General features: G+C 44.8%; 1 protein-coding gene across 2 annotated transcripts in view; it reads left to right on the top strand.

Annotated features, from left to right (window-relative positions):
• The window catches only part of LOC144611856 (nck-associated protein 1-like), a 136,816-nt gene that overhangs the window by 25,656 nt on the left and 91,851 nt on the right, over positions 1 to 19,309 (top strand). For both annotated transcript variants that reach the window (XM_078431163.1, XM_078431161.1), the window contains exons 6-9: positions 659 to 749; positions 1,466 to 1,603; positions 2,491 to 2,539; positions 9,072 to 9,228. In XM_078431163.1, the coding sequence (XP_078287289.1) occupies positions 659 to 749; positions 1,466 to 1,603; positions 2,491 to 2,539; positions 9,072 to 9,228 (435 nt within the window). The remainder of the gene's footprint in view (positions 1 to 658; positions 750 to 1,465; positions 1,604 to 2,490; positions 2,540 to 9,071; positions 9,229 to 19,309) is intronic.

The following is a 19,309-nucleotide window of genomic DNA, read 5'->3' as shown; positions in this document are numbered from 1 at the left end:
TCCCCCCACTCCCCCCCAACTCCCTTCCCCCTTACCCCCACACTCCCTCCCTCCTCCCCACAATCTCGCCCCGCTCCCTCTCCCCGCGCGCTCCCTTCCCCCTTTTCCCTTCACCCCCTGCCCTCCTCTCCACTGCCATCCCACCCCTCCTTCCCATGCTCTCTCCCTCCCGCCTCCCTCACTCCCTCCCCTCCCCGGCTGTCCTCCCGCCCCCTCCCTCCCCCCTCCCCATGTACTCTTCACCCTCCCTCCCCAGCCCTCCTCCCACCCCTCCCCCCACCACTCAAGTTTTCACCCATGTTCTCTCCTTCCCCCAACCTCCCATCCTCTCCCTCCCCTCACCCCCCACATTCTTTCCCTCTCCCCCATCCCTCACATTCCCACCATCACCACCCACATTCTCTCCCCCCCTCAAGTTTTCTCCATCCCCCACATTCTCCCCCCACCTCCGACATTCTACACCAACCCCCCACCCCCACATTCCCTCCCCCACCACAACTTTCCCTCCCCCCCACGTTCGCTGTCTCTCCCCCTACATTCTCTCCCCTCTCCTACATGATCCGCCACCTCCCACATTATCCCACCCACAACCCTGTGCTCTCACTGAAATAAATCCCTCGTGTGCCATTTCAATGTTGGTTGTCCTTCCTTCCATCAGTGACTCCAATTATTCGAGGCTCGGGCAGATGTTCCTGGATTATGACCACCCACTGAAGAAGCTCGCCGAGGAGTTTGAACCCCATTGGAAGGTGAGTCCTACCTCAGCCAAAGCCATCATCCAGATTTTTCCAGTGAAATGATGTTCGGATCCACTTGTTTTGTTCCTTGTTCCTAGTGCTTTTGCATCAGTCGGTGTTAATGGTCCAAACTTCAGTCCTCTGCTCCATTTCACTGAAGGTTTCTGTGATCTTTCTTCTGTTCGTCATCTAAGCTGCTGAACTTTGTGTAGCTTGGACAGAACCCCTGACTGTGTGCAACCTGGAAACTGTGCGGTAGAAGGATGGCGACCCGAAACGTCACCTATCCATGTTATCATATCATATATATACAGCCGGAAACAGGCCTTTTCGGCCCACCAAGTCCGTGCCGCCCAGTGATCCCCGCACCAGCACTTTGGACCTTCTTTATGGGAACTACTATAGATGGGCCCTGATCTCAAATGTCACCTATCCATGTTCTCCACACATGCTGCCTGACCCGCTGAGTTACACCAGCAGGTCCTACCTTCTTTACGGGAACTATACTTAGTAGTTTTGTCAAGGTACGAGCTGCAAGTGTGGGGGCACTACCCATCAACTGGAGCTTTGGAAGAAGGGTTAAGAGGGAATTGTACTTCCTGTTGCTAAATGTTGCCTGTTCATTTGATGCCCAGGTCTCTATGACTCAATGCAGCGGTTAAGTCTTGTGAAAAAGGCATGGTCGCTGGAAATGTCACCATGTAAGATTGCTCCTCTTCTTGTTGTAGCTGCTCACCGACGCTCTCCTCAGTCTACAAACCCTCTTCCTAAGGAGGAACCTCTCTGCTGATCATTGGCGCAGTGCTCAGTTGCTGAGTTTGATCAGTTCGGCCAACACCATGCTCACACCCGCTGCCTCCAACACGGTAAGAACAGCCGTCCCTTATCACCCAACATTTCTTTCTTGAGTTTGACAGTAAGAATTGATCATTTGTCTCAAAAGTTAAAACCAGTGGATGCGCTGTTTTGCATTATTTCTGCAGATGATCCTTTCCTGCATCTCCTGGAACACATCTAATTTTTGTTTAGTTTAGATTAGAGATGCATTGTGGAAACAGGCCCTTCCACCCACTGAGTCCGCACCGACCAACGACTCCCACACACTAACACTATCCTACATACTGGGGACAATTTACAATTTTACCAATTTTACCAATTTTACCAATTTTACCAAGCCAATTAGCCTACAAACCTGTTCATCATTGAAGTGTGGGAGGAAACGGGAGCTCCTGGAGGAATCCCACGCAGATCACGGGGAGAACGTACACACTCCGTAGAGGCAGCACCTGTAGTCAGGATCAAACCCTGATCCCTGGCGCTGTGAGGCAACAACACTATCGCTGCGCCACCTTAATTATTTCTGAAATCCATTTCTACTTCAATGGCCTTGCGAAGTAATGTTGAATCTGGTTGCTAAGGTGTGTTGTTGGTTCCAGTACCTGTTAAAATGAAAACACCTTGATCTAATCATGACTTCTGGGTCAGATTTATATCAGTATGTTTGGTCAGACATTTAAATCTGGGCCATTTACCAGATAAGCCATGTCTTGTCATGCAGTTCTTGGATGCTGGCAGTCCCTAAACCCTCAAGTCCAGTCATCCACATCGGTATCTATGTTTAACTGGTAAATTTAGAAGATTAATGAATGTAAAATGTATGGGTTCTCATTCAGATATCATTAACAGTGATTGTTTGCCTTGTGGCTGCATGGGGAAATGACAGTAATTATTCCACTGTTGTCTTTTGCTTCAGATGCCGTGTGAATACTTGTCACTGGAAGTAATGGCGAGATGGATTATCAGTAGGTATCACAGCTACATCCAACACTATCAATGCGTAGGAAAGAACTGCCGATGCTGGTTTAAATCGAAGATAGACACAAAATGCTGAAATAACTCAGCGGGTCAGGCAGCATCTCTGGAGAGAAGGAATGTATACAAGATACAAGAAACACTGCAGTAAAACAAAATAAAATGGATATTGCTATTAAAGGGAAAATGGATCAAATAGTGCCCAGCAGTGCAGCAAAAAGGAACTTTAGCTTCAACTCTCTGAACTCTCTCATTGAAACTTACCAAATACGGAAAGGCCTCGATAAAGTTGATGTGGGGAGAATGATGGGAGGGTCTAGGACTAGGGACCATAGCCTCAGAATAAAAGGATGTATCTTTAGAAAGATGAGGAGAAATGTCTTTAGTCAGAGGGTGGTGAATCTGTGGAATTTATTACTGCAGTCGGCTGTGGAGGCCAAGTCTTTGGAAATTGTTAAGGCGAAGATTGATAGATTCTTGATTAGCACAGCGTGGAAACACACGCTTTGGCCCACCGAGTTCATGCCATCCATCGATCACCCACACACTAGTTCTATGTCTCACACATTAGGGGTAATTTACAGAAGCCAATTAACCTACAAACCTGCATGTCTTTGAAATGTGGGAGAAAACCAGAGCAACCGGAGAAAACCCCTGCGGTCACAGGGAGAATGTAGAAGCTCTATACTGAGAAGCACGCATAGTCAAGATTGAACCTGGGTCTCAGGCGCTGCACCACTGTGCTGCCCCCTATTATTCCCTATTGTAAACAAGTATCCAGACTTTGCCCCAACGACAGAGTCATACGACAGCCCCTGTTTCTTGTCCACGCCGACCAAGATGCCCCATGTAAGCCTGTCTCACCTGCCTGCATTTGGCCCATATCGCTCTGAACATTTCCTTTGAATGTACATGTCCAAATATCTCATGCATGTTGTCATTTCAACTGGCTTAACTATCTCCTCCGGCAGATTGTTCCATATACCTACCACCATCTAAATGGAAAAAGCTGCCCCTTAGATTCCTATAAAATCTTTTCCCCAAAACCTCTAGTTCTTGATCCCCCTCCCCTGGGGATTCACATGGGTGTTGCCGGGACTTGAAGCAAGAGGGAATAGAACATCGTACAGTGCAGAAACAGACCCTTCAGCCCACCAAGTCCATGCCGAACATGATGTCCATAGGTCATAGGAGTGGAATTAGGCCATTCGCCCCATTGAGTCTACACCGCCATTCAATCATGGCTGATCTATCCAAACCTCTCAAACTCATTTTCATGCCTTCTCCCCTTAACATTCTCCGCTTAACTAATCAAGACCCTGTCAATCTCCGCTTTAAAATATCAATTACTTGGTCTCCACTGTCCCTGTGGCACAGATTCACCTCCCTCTGGCTAAGGAAATTCCTCTTCACCTCCTTTCTAAAGGTATGTCATTTTATTCTGTTATGTCCTCTGGTCCTAGACTCTCCCACTAGTGGAAACATCCTCTCCACATCCACTCTATCCATGCATTTCACTATTCGGTAGGTTTCAATGGGGTCCCACCTCATCCTTTTAAACTCCAGCGAGTACAGGCCCAAAGCCGTCAACACATCAAACGTTAACTCAATCATCGTGAGGATCATTCTCGTAAACCTCCTCTGGACGCTCTCCAATGCCAGCACATCCCTCCTCAGATATGGCGCCCAAAACCTCTCACAATACTCCAAATGCAGTCTGACCAGTGCCTTACAAAGCCTCAGCTTTACATTCCTGTTTTTATATTCTAGTCCTCTCTAAATAAATGCATGCATTTGCCTTCCTTACTACAGATTCAACCTGCAAATTAATATTTTGGGATTCCTGAACCAGCACTCCCAAGTACCTTTGCACCTCCGATTTCATAATCCTCTCTCCATTTTGAAAATAGTCCCCGCCTTTATTCCTACTACCAAAATGCATGACTGTACACTTTGCTACATTGCATTCCATCTTCTACTTCTTTGCCCACTCTTTCAACGTTTCTAAGTCCTTCTGCAGACTCCCTGCTTCTACCCTACCTGCCCCTCCATCTATCTTTGTGTCATCTGCAAACTTGGCCACAAAGCCTTCAAGTCCATCATCCAAATCATTGATAAACAACCTGTAAAGTGGAGGACCCAGCACTGACCCTTGCGGAACACCGCTAGTCACCAGCAACCAACCAGAGAAAGCCCGTTTTATTCCCATGCTTTTGCTTCTGCCTTTTAGCGAACCTTCTATCCATGCTAGTATCTTCGTTCTAATACCACGGGCTCTCATCTTTTTTAGCAGCCTCACATGCAGCACCTTATCAAAGGCCTTTCAAAATCCAAGAAAACAACATCCTCTGACTCTCCCCATCCCAAAACCATGCTCCCCATCCCAAAACCATGCATTTTATCACATACTTCTAAGTACTCAGAAACCTCATCCTTTATAATTCCATCCCACAATGCACTGGCTACAGTGCCTGGAGGGCGTTACATAATTTCTTCTGCCTCAAACACAAGAAGAAGATGATGCCCTCCAAAGTCTTACCAACTACTGAAGTCAGGCCAAACCTTGAATCTTTACTCTGAATCTGGGCCACCCTTGCACTTTTAGTTATAGCTCAGATCTGGGCAGATGCAAAGAGCATCTCGTACAGCAGTGGTGAGTTTCTCAAACAAGCTAGTTTGTACAAGGCCACTGCAGTACGCTTTGGGAAACCCTGAGATGACCCAAAATGCTTCAATGACTCGCAGCTCGCACAGCCTCTTTGTACCTTTCCCACAGTAGCTGCATGTGCATTTCACATTGATGAAATAATTCAGCAGTGACCAACATTTATATGTAACTTTCCATCCTTGTTTATTTTCCCCAGAGTTATGTTTAACCTTATGTTCCCTGGTCTTTAGAAAGCCTTTATCCCACTTGTCTGAGAAACAGGTGCAATTAACAACACCTCTAATCTCCTGAACAGTTTAATAGTCTACAGCCTGGTTTACAACCTCTAATGTTTATCTTTACTCCATCGAACTGTGCCTTCTATTCTAAACAGTTACAAGATCTATGCATTGCTTTTCCTAACATGACCTTGAAGTTCCTATGATGATGTTGGCCTCTTTTCCCGTCATGTTTCCCGATTATGTTAATTCTTGGTTTAAGCAGATTACAAACTTGCATAACTCTTTTCTAATGTACAATATTTTTTCTGCATCCAATATATTTAGAGACATTTTGGCCAGCCATAGATAAATGGGCCTAGCTTAGATGTGGCATCTTGGATGGCATTGATGAATGGAGCAGGAGGGCCTGTTTCCGTGCTCTACTATTCTAGATCTCTATCGCTGGCTTGTCCTCACCCATAGTGCAACATCAAATGTGCCTTCTCTGCCCTGAACCCTCTTGTCTCCTGAGAGATAACACATACCATAGGTTGTGGACAAGAGGCAGAGAAGGGCTCAGCAAAGGGTATGGGAACTACACGCAGACAGGCAGCACAGGAGAAACAGGGTTTACAGATTACCCCCTATATGGATCTTTAGTCAGGGGGCCCAACTTTAAATGGCACTGCTAAATTTTGCAAAATTATTAAGTCTCGGGTGTAGTCCCAATTTTAATTGCACACTTTGCACTATTCTTCTGTATCTGTAACAGTACAACACTGTAAGACTATAGAGTCATGGAGTCATACAGCGTGGAAACAATGACCAACATGTCACATTTAAACTATTCACACCTGCCTGCCTTTGACACTAATCCCTCCAAATCTGTCCTATCCATGTACCCGTCTAACTGTTTCATAAGTGGTGCATTAGTCCCTACCTCAACTATCTCCTCTGGCAGCTCATTCCATACACCCACCACCATTCTTGTGAAAAAGTTGCCCCTCAGATTCCTGTTAAATCTTTCCCCTTTCACCTTAAGCCTTTGACCTCTGTTTCTCGATTCATCTACGCTGGACAAGAGACTCTGTGTGTCTACCTGATCTATTCCTCTCATGATTTTATACACCTCTGTAAGATCACTCCTCATCCTCCTGTGCTGCCCCAGCCTGCTGAACCTCTCCCTACAGCTTAGACCCTTGAGTTCAGGTAACATCCTCATATATTCTGCACTCTGATAGTTTTCTCTTTGCATGTACACGTGTATGGCTTGATTCTACTCAAGTGTAGTGTGATTTGACTGGATGACACACAAACACGTTTTTTAACGGGCAATACAGGCTAAAAAGATGAAGTACGAGGGGAAGCTAGCCAATAATATAAAGAAGGACAGTAAAAACTTCTTTAGATATGTTAAGAGAAAACGATTATCGAAGACAAATGTGGGTCCCTTGAAGGCAGACACGGTGAAATTATTATTGATAACAAAGAAACGGCAGAAGAGTTGAACAGGTACTTTGGATCTGTCTTCACTAAGGAAGACACAAACAATCTCCCAGATAGAGTCATAGAGTCCTACAGCACCGAAAGAGGCCCTTCGGCCCTTCGGCCCATCGTGTACTAGAGGACAGAGGATCTAGGGGGATAGAGGAACTGAAAGAAATTTGCATGAGGTGAGAAATAGTATTGGGTAAACTGATGGGACTGAAGGTTGATAAATCCCCGGGCCTGATGGTCTGCATCCCAGGGTACTCAGGGAGGTAGCTCTAGAAATAGTTGATGCATTGGTGATCATTTTCCAATGTTCAATAGATTCAGGATCAGTTCCTGTGGATTGGAGGATAACTAAGTGTTATCCCACTTTTCAAGAAAGGAGCGAGAGAGAAAATGGGGAATTACAGACGAGTTAGCCTGACATCGGTGGTAGGGAAGTTGCTGGAGTCAATTATTAAAGAGGTAATAATGGTGCATTTGGATAGCAGTAAAAGGATAAGTCCAAGTCAGCATGGATTTATGAAGGGGAAGTCATGCTTGACTAAACCTCTGGAATTTTTTGAGGATGTGACAAGTAAAATGGATAGTGGGGAGCCAGTGGATGTAGCTGAATGAAGTGGATGTAGATGAAAGCCTGGACTTTCAGAAAGCCTTTGATAAGGTCCCACACGGGAGATTGGTGAGCAAAATTAGAGCACATGGTATTGGGGGTAGAGTGTTGACATGGATAGAGAATTGATTGGCAGACAGGAAGCAAAACGGGTCCTTTTCAGAATGGCAGGCAATAGCGAGTGGAGTGCCGCAAGGCTCGGTGTTGGGGCCGCAACTATTCACCATATATATTAATGATTTGGAGGAAGGAATTAGAAGTAACACTAGCATGTTTGCAGATGACACAAAGTTCGGTGGCAGCGTGAACTGCGAACAGGATGTTAGGAGGTTGCAGGGTGACCTGGACAGGTTGAGTGAGTGGGCAGATGAATGGCAGATGCAGTATAATGTAGATAAATGTGAGATTATCCACTTTGGTGGCAAAAACAAGGAGGCAGATTATTATCTCAATGGTGTCAGGTTAGGTAAGGGGGAAGTGCAGCGAGACCTGGGTGTCCTTGTACACCAGTCACAGAAATTTGGTGAGCAGGTACAGCAGGCAGGGAAGAAAGCTAATGGCATGTTGGCCTTCGTAACGAGAGGATTTCAGTATAGGAGTAAAGAGGTTATTTTGCAGTTGTATAGGGCCCTGGTAAGACCACATCTGGAGCATTGTGTACAGTTTTGATCTCCTAATTTGAGGAAGGACCTCCTTGTAATTGAGGCAGTGCAGCATAGGTTTGCGAGATTGATCCCTGGGCTGGCGGGACTGACATATGAGGAAAGATTGAAAAGACTAGGCTTGTATTCACTGGAGTTTAGAAGGATGAGAGGAGATCTTATAGAGACATATACAATTATAAAAGGACTGGACAAACTAGATGCAGGGAAAATGTTGCCATTGTTGGGGTAGTCCAGACCCAGGGCCCACAGTCTTAGAATAAAAGGGAGGCCATTTAAAACTGAGGTGAGAAGGAACCTTTTCACCCAGAGAGTTGTGAATTTGTGGAATTCTCTGCCACAGAGGGCAGTGGAGGCCAAATCACTGGATGGATTTAAGGGAGAGTTAGATAGAGCTCTAGGGGCTAGTGGAATCAAGGGATATGGGGAGAAGCTGTTACTGATTGTGGAAGATCAGCCATGATCACAATGAATGGAGGTGCTGGCTCGAAGGGGCGAATGGCCTCCTCCTGCACCTGTTTTCTATGTTTCTTTGTTTCTACGTAAACTGTATCACATTGACAGTAATAAACTAACAGCAATAGCAGAACTGGTAGAGAAGCAGTGTTACAGGGCAAGTCTGATATCGTAGCACAGAAAAATAAGCTTCCCACATTGCCACTGAGGTAATGCCACAGAATGGCCAGTGTGTGTGATGTGATGTAATGTTACGGTCGGGGACTCACCAGACTGAGTGCTATGTTACCTTTATTCTTGTGAACTGGTGTGGATGTGGACACGGGTATGGGAAGATGACCCGCTCCAGTCTCCCAGCAATGAGCTTGGTAAAATGGTCATTAGTTGAACCACTTCATTATTTCTAATATATTCTTTTTTAAATTCATTTAGTTGGTTTCCTGCTCTGTCACAGCAGTTTAAACTCACAGCAAGCTTGTCTGACGCTGTGGAAAGAAGCGATGCAGTGCAGTCTGTGCATTGAGCTGTTCCGAGACGAGGTTTTATTCCATCACAAGCTGACCGAGGAGCTGTTCAGCGCTATCAAAGGGTAACGTATCAAAACACTCTTGACTCTTTCTAAAAGCCTCTTATCTGCCTCCACAACCATCCCAGGCCCCCACTACTCTGTGTAAAAACACATTTTGCCCTCTCTCCTTATACCTATGCAGTCTAGTGTTGGACATGTGACTCTCACCACTGACAACTCCCCTGTCCCAGACCTTCACCAACAACTGTTGCCAGAGTCTAACTCTATGAGGAAAAAGGAGGCATGGGACAGGTATCGGCATCTGGGATCAAGTGTATACATGGAGCAATTTAGGGAACTGAGGAACATACATAAGAAGGAAATCAGGAGGGCAAAAAGGGGGCAGATGATAGCTCTGACAGATAATGTTAAGGAATACTCCATACAGAATTTAGAACATAGAACAATACAGCACAGGAACAGTGATTGTGCTGAATATGATGCCAAGTTAAACAGATCTGATCTGCCTGTATATGATCCATATATTCCCTGCACGTCCAAGAGTGTAGTGTTTTGTTGTCATAACAATGAAATTCTTATTTGCAGCAGCAGAACAGAATATGTATTACATAAAATACATACATAAAAGCAATGTGCATGTATGTGTGTGTGTGTGTATTATATATGTGTGTATGTGTGTATATATACACGCACTGATTTTTTTCTCATCTATTACTGTATTTACATATTCTGTTGTGCTGCTGCAAGTAAGAATGTCATTGTTCTCTCTGGGGCATATGACAATAAAACACTCTTGACTCTCTTTCTAAAAGCCTTTTAAACTTCACTCTTGTATCTGCCTCCGCAACAACCTCAGGAAATTTGTTGCAGGCCCCCACTACTCTGTGTAAAAAAACATTTCCCCCTCTCACCTTATACCTATGCAGTCTAGTGTTGAACATTTCTAACCTGGGAATAAGGTTATGATTGTCCACACTCTCATAATTTTATATACTTCGATTAAGTAAACAATTTCTTTTCTTCGGTATTCACCGAGGAGAAGGATATTGAAGTATGTGAGGTAAGCGAAACAAGTAGAGTAGTGATGGAAATTATGAGGATCAAAGAAGAGGAGGTACGGACACTTTTGAAAAATATAAAAGTGGATAAGTCTCCAGGTCCTGATAGGATATTCCCTAGGACATTGAGGGAAGTTAGTGCAGAAATAGCAGGGGCTATGACGGAAATATTTCAAACGTCATTAGAAACGAAGATGGTGCCGGAAGATTGGCGCATTGCGCATGTTGTGCCTTTGTTTAAAAAAGGTTCTAAAAGTAAACCTAGCAATTATAGACCTGTTAGTTTGATGTCTGTGGTGGGAAAATTAATGGAACAGATACTTAGGGGCAATATATATAATCACATGGATAAACAAGGCCTGATTAGAAACAGTCAACATGGATTTGTGCCTGGAAGGTCATGTTTGACTAATCTTCTTAAATTTTTTGAAGAGGTTACCAGGGAAATTGATAAGGGCAAGGCTGTGGATGTTGTCTATATGGACTTCAGTAAGGCATTTGACAAGGTTCCACATGGAAGGTTGATTAAGAAGGTTAAATCGTTGGGTATTAATAGTGAGGTTGCAAGATGGATTCAACAATGGCTGAATGGGAGATACCAGAGGGTAATGGTTGACAACTGTATGTCAGGTTGGAGGCCAGTGTCTAGTGGAGTACCCCAATGATCTGTGTTGGGTCCACTGTTGTTTGTCATTTACATTAATGATCTGGATGATGGTGTGGCAAATTGGATTAGTAAATATGCATATGATACTAAGATAGGTGGTGTAGTTAATAATGAAGTAGATTTTCTAAGTCTACAGAGAGACTTGGGCCTTTTGGAAGGGTGGGCTGAAAGATGGCAGATGGAGTTTAATGCTGATAAGTGTGAGGTGCTGCATTTTGGTAGGACAAATCAAAATAGGACGTGCAGGGTAAATGGTAGGGAATTGAGGCATGCAGTAGAACAGAGGGATCTGGGAATAACTGTGCATTGTTCCCTGAAGGTGGAATCTCATGTGGATAGGGTGGTGAAAAAGGCGTTTGGTATGCTTTCCTTTATAAATCAGAGCTTCGAGTATAGAAGTTGGGATGTAATGTTGAAATTGTACAGGGCATTGGTGAGGCCGAATCTGGAGTATGGTGTGCAGTTCTGGTCGCCAAATTATAGGAAGGATGTCAACATAAATGGAGAGGGTAGAGAGGAGATTTACTAGAATGTTGCCTGGGTTTCAGCACTTAAGCTGCAGAGAGAGGTTGAACAGGTTGGGTCTTTATTCTTTGGAGCGTAGAAGGTTGAGGGGGGACTTGATAGAGGTTTTAAAAAATTTAATAGGGACGGACAGAGTTGACGTGGGTAGGCTTTTCCCTTTGAGAGTGGGGAAGATTCCAACAAGGGGACATAACTTCAGAATTAAGGGACAAAAGTTTAGGGGTAACATGAGGGGTAACTTCTTTACTCAGAGGGTGGTGGCTGTGTGGAATGAGCTTCCGGTGGAAGTGGTGGAGGCAGGCTCGATTTTATTATTTAAGAGTAAATTGGATAGGTATATGGATGGGAGGAGATTGGAGGGTTATGGTCTGAGAGCAGGTAGATGAGACTAGGTCAGAGAAAGTGGTCGGCATGGACTGGTAGGGCCGAACAGGCCTGTTTCCGTGCTGTAATTGTTATATGGTTATATGGTTATATGGTTAAGTCTCCCCTCAACCTCTGATATTCCAGTGAAAACAATAAGTCTGTGCAACCACTCCCTGTAGCTTAGACCCTCTAATCCAGGCAGTGTTCTGGTTAACCTCCTGTGCACCCTCTTCAAAGCCTGCACATCTTTCCTGTAATGGGGCGACCAGGACACATACAGTACTCCAAATAAGCAGATTAAGGGAAAGAGGGTAACTAGAAAGAGAATAGGACTCCTCAGAAACTAAAGCGGTTATCTGTATGTAGAGCCACAGTAGATGGGCAAGGTCCCTGATGAGTATTTATAGTCAACAGTTAATAGTCAATTTATCAATAGTCAATTTATTTGTCACATACACATAAATGTGCAGTGAAATGAAAGATTACCCACAGTCCAACAAGAAGACCAATAAAAATAAGCAATAAAAATAAGCAATAACACACACAATCATAAACCAACACCAAACAAAAAGAAACATCCATCACAGTGAGTCTCCTCCAGTCACCTCCTCACTGTGATGGAAGGCCAGAATGTCTTTTCTCTTCTCCCACGGTCAGGCTGTTGAACTTGCCACGTCGGGGCGGTCGTGGTCCACTGTTTTTACCGTGGAGAAAGACATAAAGACTTTGGGCAGGTAATGGGGATGTTATGAGGTTAGGCTGTATTACGGTCAAGGAGGTGCTGGATGTCCTAAGGTGTATAAAGGTAGAGAAATATCCAGGAACTGACCATTTACATCATGGACATCAAGAACTACAGGAGCCTTGGCTGAGATATAAGAATCATCATTAGACACAGGTGGATGCTGGAAGACTGGAAGGTGGCTAAATTTTGTGCCTCTATTTAAGAAGGGCTGCAAGGAAAAGCCTGCAAACTATAGACCAGTGAGTTTAACATCGGTGGTAGCCAGGTTATTGGATAAGATATATGCATTTGGATAGACGGTGCTTGATTAGATAGTCAATATGGGTTTATGCACTGGAGATCATGTTTTGCAAATATGATTGTGTTTTTTAAAGAAGTAACCAAAAAGGTTGATGCAGATCAACACATCCACACATCAATTTAGACTTTAACAAGGCCTTTGACATGGTTCCTCATAGGCTACTCTGGAAGGTCAGAATGCATGGGATCCAGGTAGAGCTAACCAACTGGAAAGAGAATTGGCTTCATGATAGGAAGAGTAATGGTAATGGTGGAAGAGTGTTTATCGGAGTGGAGACCTATGTCTATTCTTGTGCCTCAGCTGTAGGGGCTAGTGGAATCAAGGGATATGGGGAGAAGGCAGGCACAGGTTACTGATTGTAGATGATCAGCCATGATCACAATGAATGGCGATGCTGGCTCGAAGGGCCAAATGGCGTCCTCCTGAACCTATTTTCTATGTTCCTATGTTTCTATGTATTAGTGCTGGACGCTTTGCTGTTTGTGGTTAATTTAAATCAACAATGCAGATGAGAATATACAAAGCGTGATTAGTATGTTTGCAGATGAGGTGTATAAGATCATGAGGGGATTAGATAGGGTAAATACACGTCTTTTACCAAGAGTATGGGAATAAAGAACCATAGAACATAGGTTTAAGGTGAGAGGGAATGATTTAATAGGAATCTGAGGGGCAACATTTTTACACAAAGGGTGGTAGGTATATGGAACCGGTATATGGAGATAGTTGCGGCAAGTACTATCACAATGTGCAAGAAATATTTGGACAGGTACATAGAAACATAGAAAATAGGTGCAGGAGGAGGGCATTTGGCCCTTCAAGCCAGCACTACCATATCACTATTCATTGTGATCATGGCTGATCATCCACAATTAATAATAATAATAATAATGCATTACATTTATATAGCGCTTTTCAAACACTCAAAGACGCTTTACAGGGATTACTAGAACATAGAGAAGTAAATAAATAGATAAATAAGTAAACGAATAGAAAAAGGAGACAGAAGGTGAGGTGACGGTCAGTGGTTGAAGGCAGTGCTGAACAGGTGAGACTTCAGTGATGTTTTGAATGTGGTGAGTGAGGAGGAATCTCTGACGGTTTGGGGTAGTGAGTTCCATAGGGTGGGAGCAGCGATGGAGAAAGCCCTGTCCCCCCAGGATCTGAGTTTGGTCCGGATGGGGGGGGACAGGAGATTGGCAGCAGCAGAGCGGAGGGTGCAGGTGGGAGTGTGCCTGTGAAGGAGGTCAGTCAGGTAGGATGGGGCCAGGTTATGGAGGGCTTTGTAGGTCATGAGGAGGATTTTGTACTGGATTCTCTGGGGGATGGGGAGCCAGTGGAGCTTGTAAAGGACGGGGGTGATATGGTCACGGATCGGGGAGTGGGTGAGTCGACGGGCAGCGGAGTTTTGAATGTATTGAAGTTTACTGATGATTTTTGAGGGTGAGCCATAGAGGAGGCTGTTGCAGTAGTCCAGACGGGAGGTGATGAAGGCGTGGATGAGGGTTTCTGCAGCTGTGGAGGAGAGGGATGGACGGGGACAGGCGATGTTTTTGAGGTGGAAGAAGGCTGTCTTTGTGATGTGTTTGATGTGTTTGTCGAAGGAGAGGGTTTGATCAAAGATGATTCCAAGATTCCGGATGTGAGGGGAGTTGGATACTGGGAGACCATCAATATTGAGGATGAAGTTTTGGGTGGATTTGGTGAGCGTTTTTGGACCAATGATGATGATTTCAGATTTGTTGCAGTTGAGTTTGAGGAAATTTGATTGAAGCCATGATTTTATTTCAGTGATGCAGTTTGTCAGTGTAGAGTGTGTGGTGGTGGAGATTGACTTGGTGGAGATGAGGAGCTGGATATCATCGGCGAAGCAGTGGAAGTTGAGACCATGACGGCGGATTAATTGACCAAGGTGGAACAGGTAGAGGATGAAGAGGAGGGGGCCAAGGACTGAGCCTTGGGGGACACCTTGGGGGAGGGGAGCGGTGGGGGATTTACAGTTGTTAATGGAGATGAACTGGTGCCTGTCAGAGAGGTAAGATTTGATCCAGGATTAGTAACCCATGCCTGCCTTCTCCCCATATCCCTTGATTCCGCTAGCCCCTAGAGCTCTCTCTAACTCCCTTGCGGCACTCCTCTTGCCACTGCCTGCCATTCTGTCAGGGGAAGATCTGGAGGGATGTGGGCCAAATGCAGATAAGTGGGACTAGTGGTGATGGGCAAGTTGGTCGGCGTGGGCAAGTTTCCATGTTATATGACTAGGGCTCTACGATATTAAAGTGTGTGGCATTATGTAATGTGAACACGGTTATCAATGCCTTGGTGAGGCCTTCCGCATTCAGCTGCAGCAGGGTGATTCGACATCCGTAGTTGCCCGCCCTAAGAAGGACGCCCTAAGAAGGACGGGTTGGCGCCAAGCTGCAGCGACTGAGGTTGCATTTGGGCTGCAAGCTGTTGTTGCTTCTGCTTCTGCTGTCTCTGCTTGTTGTCATTCGCCTGACAGAGGTCATTTGACAGGGCTCACCACAGCAGATCAGGCAACATCTATGGAGAACATGGATAGGTGTCATTTCTAGTCAAGACTGTTCTGCAGACCGATTGTAAGGTGATATCCATGTTCTCCAGAGATGCTGCCTGACCTGCCGAGTTACCACAACACTTTGTGACCTTTTGTTTATACCCCACATAGAGTCATAGAGTCACAGAGTGATACAGTGTGGAAACAGGCCCTTCGGCACAACTTTCGCACACATGTCCCAGCTACACTAGTCCCACCTGCCTGCGCTTGGTCCATAATCCTCCAAACCCATCATAGAAACATAGAAAATAGGTCATTTGCCCCTTAAAGCCAGCACCAGCATTCATTGTGATCATGGCTGATCATCCACAATCAATATTGTTATCTTTATTTTTATTTATAATGAATGTCTCTTGCTATCCACTTTGCTGTTGTAACACTGCAAATTACCCCGGTGTGGGACAAAATAAAGGAATATATTATTATTGTATATCAACGTGTGCTTGCCTTCTACCCATAACCCTTGATTCCACTAGCCCCGAGAACTCTATCTAACTCTCTTTTAAATTCATCCAGTGAATTGGCCTCCACTGCCTTCTGTGCCAGAGAATTCCACAAATTCTCAACTCTCTGGATGAAAAAGTTTTTTCTCACCTCAGTTTTTAATGGCCTCCCCTTTATTCTTAGACTATGGCCTCTGGTTCTGGACTCCCCCAACATTGGGAACATTTTTCCTGCATCTAGCTTGTGCAGTCCTTTTATAATTTTATACGTCTCTATAAGATCCCCTCTCATCCTTCCAGTGAATACAAGCCCAGTCTTTCCAATCTTTCCTCATATGACAGTCCCACCATCCCGGGGATTAACCTCGTGAACCTACGCTGCACTGCCTCAATAACAAGGGCGTCTTTCATCAAATTAGGAGTCCAAAACTGCACACAATACTCCAGATGTGGTCTCACTACGGTCCTATACAACTGCAGAAGGACTTCTTTACTCCTATACTTAAACCCTCTCGTTATGAAGGCTAACATGCCATTAGCGGTCCTCTCCTGTCTAATTGTTTCTTAAACATTGAGATAGTCCCAGCCTCATCTACCTCATCTGGCAGCTTGGGACTAGCTTAGATAACACTGTCCGAGCTATATGACTTCATGACCAGAACTACACACCATACTCCATGTTGTCTTACCAACAACCAGTACAGCTGCATCATGATGTCCCAACCTTTGTACTCAATACAAACACCTTCTTTAGTTTAGTTTAGTTTAGAGATAGACATGGAAACAAATCCTTCATCCCATCGAGTCCATGCTTGATCCCCGCATACAGCGATCCCCACATATTAACATTATCCTACACACATTAGGGACAATTTGCATTTATGCCAAGCTAATTAACCTACAAACCTGTACATCTTTGGAGTGTCGGAGGAAACCGAAGATCTCAGAGAAAACCCACGCGGTCATAGGGAGAACGTACAAATTTTGTACAGACAGTGCCCATAGTCAGGATGGAACCCAGGTCCCCAGTGTTGCAAGCGCTGTAAGGCAGCAACTCTACTGCTGCGCCACCTTGTCGACCACCATTCTGTACAGCTGAACCACTGCTTTCCTCTCAGATCTCTCTGTTCTACAACACTCTCCAGGGATCCACCATTTCATGTGCAAGTCCTGCCTGGTTCCACATCTCACTTGTCTGAGTCAATTACCATTAACTTCCTGACTGTCCACAGCACCATTCATTTTGATGTCATCTACAGGTGTTCAGAAAGATTAGGGTGATCTCATTAAAACCTTTTCAAATGTTTTTTAAATATTGTGATAGTACCTACATCAACTATCTCCTCCAGCAGCTCGTTCCATGTACTTACCACCCTTTGTGTTAAAATGTTAGCCTTTGTTTCCTATTAAATCTTTCCCCCCTCACCTTAAATCTATGTCCTCTGGTTCTTAATTTCCCTACTTTGGGCAAAAGATTATGCATTTACCTTATTTATTCCTCTGAAGATCTTATTCACCTCTGTAAGATCATCCCTATTCCAAGGAATAAATTCCTAGCCTGCTCAACTTCTCTCTATAACTCAGGCTCTCGAGACCTGGCAACATCCTTGTAAATCTCATTTGCACCCTGTCCAGCTTAACAGCATCTTTCTGATAATAGGTTGACCAAAACTGATCACAATACTCCAAATGTGGCCCCACCAATGTCTTGTACAAGTATGACATAACACCACCCACCCCCCCCCCCCCACCCCCATTTCTATACTATATGTTCTGACTAATGAAGGCCAATGTGCCTTAACCTTCTTGACCACTCTATCTGTCTGTGACACCACTTTCAAAGAACAATGTGCTTGCACTCCTCGATCCCTCTGCCCTACTACACTCCCCAGAGCCCTGTCGTTTACTGTGTAGGTCCTGTCCTGGTTAGGGTCAACCATCTTCACTCTCTACAATACCACCCACTTCTGCAAACTTACTAATCATGCCGAGTACATTCGCATCCAAATCATTGACATGGATGACACACAGCAATAGGCCCAGCACCGAACCCTGAGGCACACCACTAGTCCACTGTAAATGCGGCCTCACCAACATCTTGTACAACTGTAGCATGACCTCCCAACTCCTATAGTCAATACTCTAAGTGATGAAGGCAAATGTGCCGAAAGCCTTCTTGACCACCCTATCCACCTGTGACACCACTTTCAATGAACCGTGCACCTGCACTCTTAGATCCCTCTGCTCTATAACAGTCCCCAGAGCCCTTCCATTCAATGTGTAGGTCCTGCCCATGTTAGACTTCTCAAAATGCAACACCTCACATTTGTCTGTATTATATCCATTAATCATTCCTCAGCCCATTTGCCCAACTGATCAAGATCCTGCTGCAATCTTTGAGAACCAACTTCACTATCTAAACACTTTAGGGTCATCTGCAAACTTGCTAATCATGCTAGGTAAATTCTCACCTAAATTGTTGATATAGATGACAAACACCAATGGGCCCAGCACAGATTGCTGAGGTTCATCATTAGTCACCGGCCTCCAGTCTGCAAAACAACCTTCCACCAGCACCCTCTGCTTCCTTCCATGAAGCTAATTTTCTATTCAGTCAGCTAGCTCTCCCAGGATCGAACCTTCTGGAGCAGCCTAAAATGCGGAACATTGACAAATGCCTTGCTGAAATCCATATACGACAAAATCTGTCCTCATTAATCTTTTGGTAAAGTCTTCAAAATACTCAATAAGATTCATGAGACATAATCTCCCTGGTACCAAATTGGGCCGACTATCCCTAATCTTGTCTATCTAAATGCTTGTCGATCTTATTCCTCAGAATTCTCTCTGGTAAATTTCTGACCACAGATGGTAGACTCAATAGGTCATAATTCCCAAGCTTTTTCTTTCAGCCCTCCAGTCTTCCGGCACTTTATCCATATTTAATGACGACTCAAACATCTCAGCCATGCCACCTGCAATTTCTTCTCTAGCTCCCACAGTGTCCTGGTCCATATCTTGCCAAAACAGGGATATCTCAATCCTAATTACAACCTTCCTGCAGCTGGCCGACGAGAATTGCACACATTACTCCAAATGTGGTCTCTATCATCTTGAATATTTGCAATATGACATCCTAACTCTTGCATTCCGATTACGGGTGCTGTCTGTACGGAGTTTGTACGTTCTCCCCGTGACCTGCGTGGGTTTTCTCCGAGATCTTCGGTTTCCTCCCACGCTTCAAAGATGTGCAGGTATGGAGGTTAATTGGCTTGGTAAATGTAAAAAATGTCCCTAGTGTGTGTTGCATAGTGTTAATAATAGTGTTAATATGCTGGGATTGCTGGTCGGCGCGGTCCCGGTGGGCCGAAGGGCCTGTTTCCGCACTGTATCTCTAAACTAATCCATTGCTCTAATCGATGAAGGCAAGTATGCTGTACACGGCCTTCTATCTGTGT

The sequence above is a fragment of the Rhinoraja longicauda genome, chromosome 41 (assembly GCF_053455715.1).
Source record: "Rhinoraja longicauda isolate Sanriku21f chromosome 41, sRhiLon1.1, whole genome shotgun sequence".
Taxonomy (NCBI): Eukaryota; Metazoa; Chordata; class Chondrichthyes; order Rajiformes; family Arhynchobatidae; genus Rhinoraja; species Rhinoraja longicauda.
Note: the sequence above shows the minus strand (reverse complement) of the source record. Positions and strands in the feature narration are given on the sequence as shown.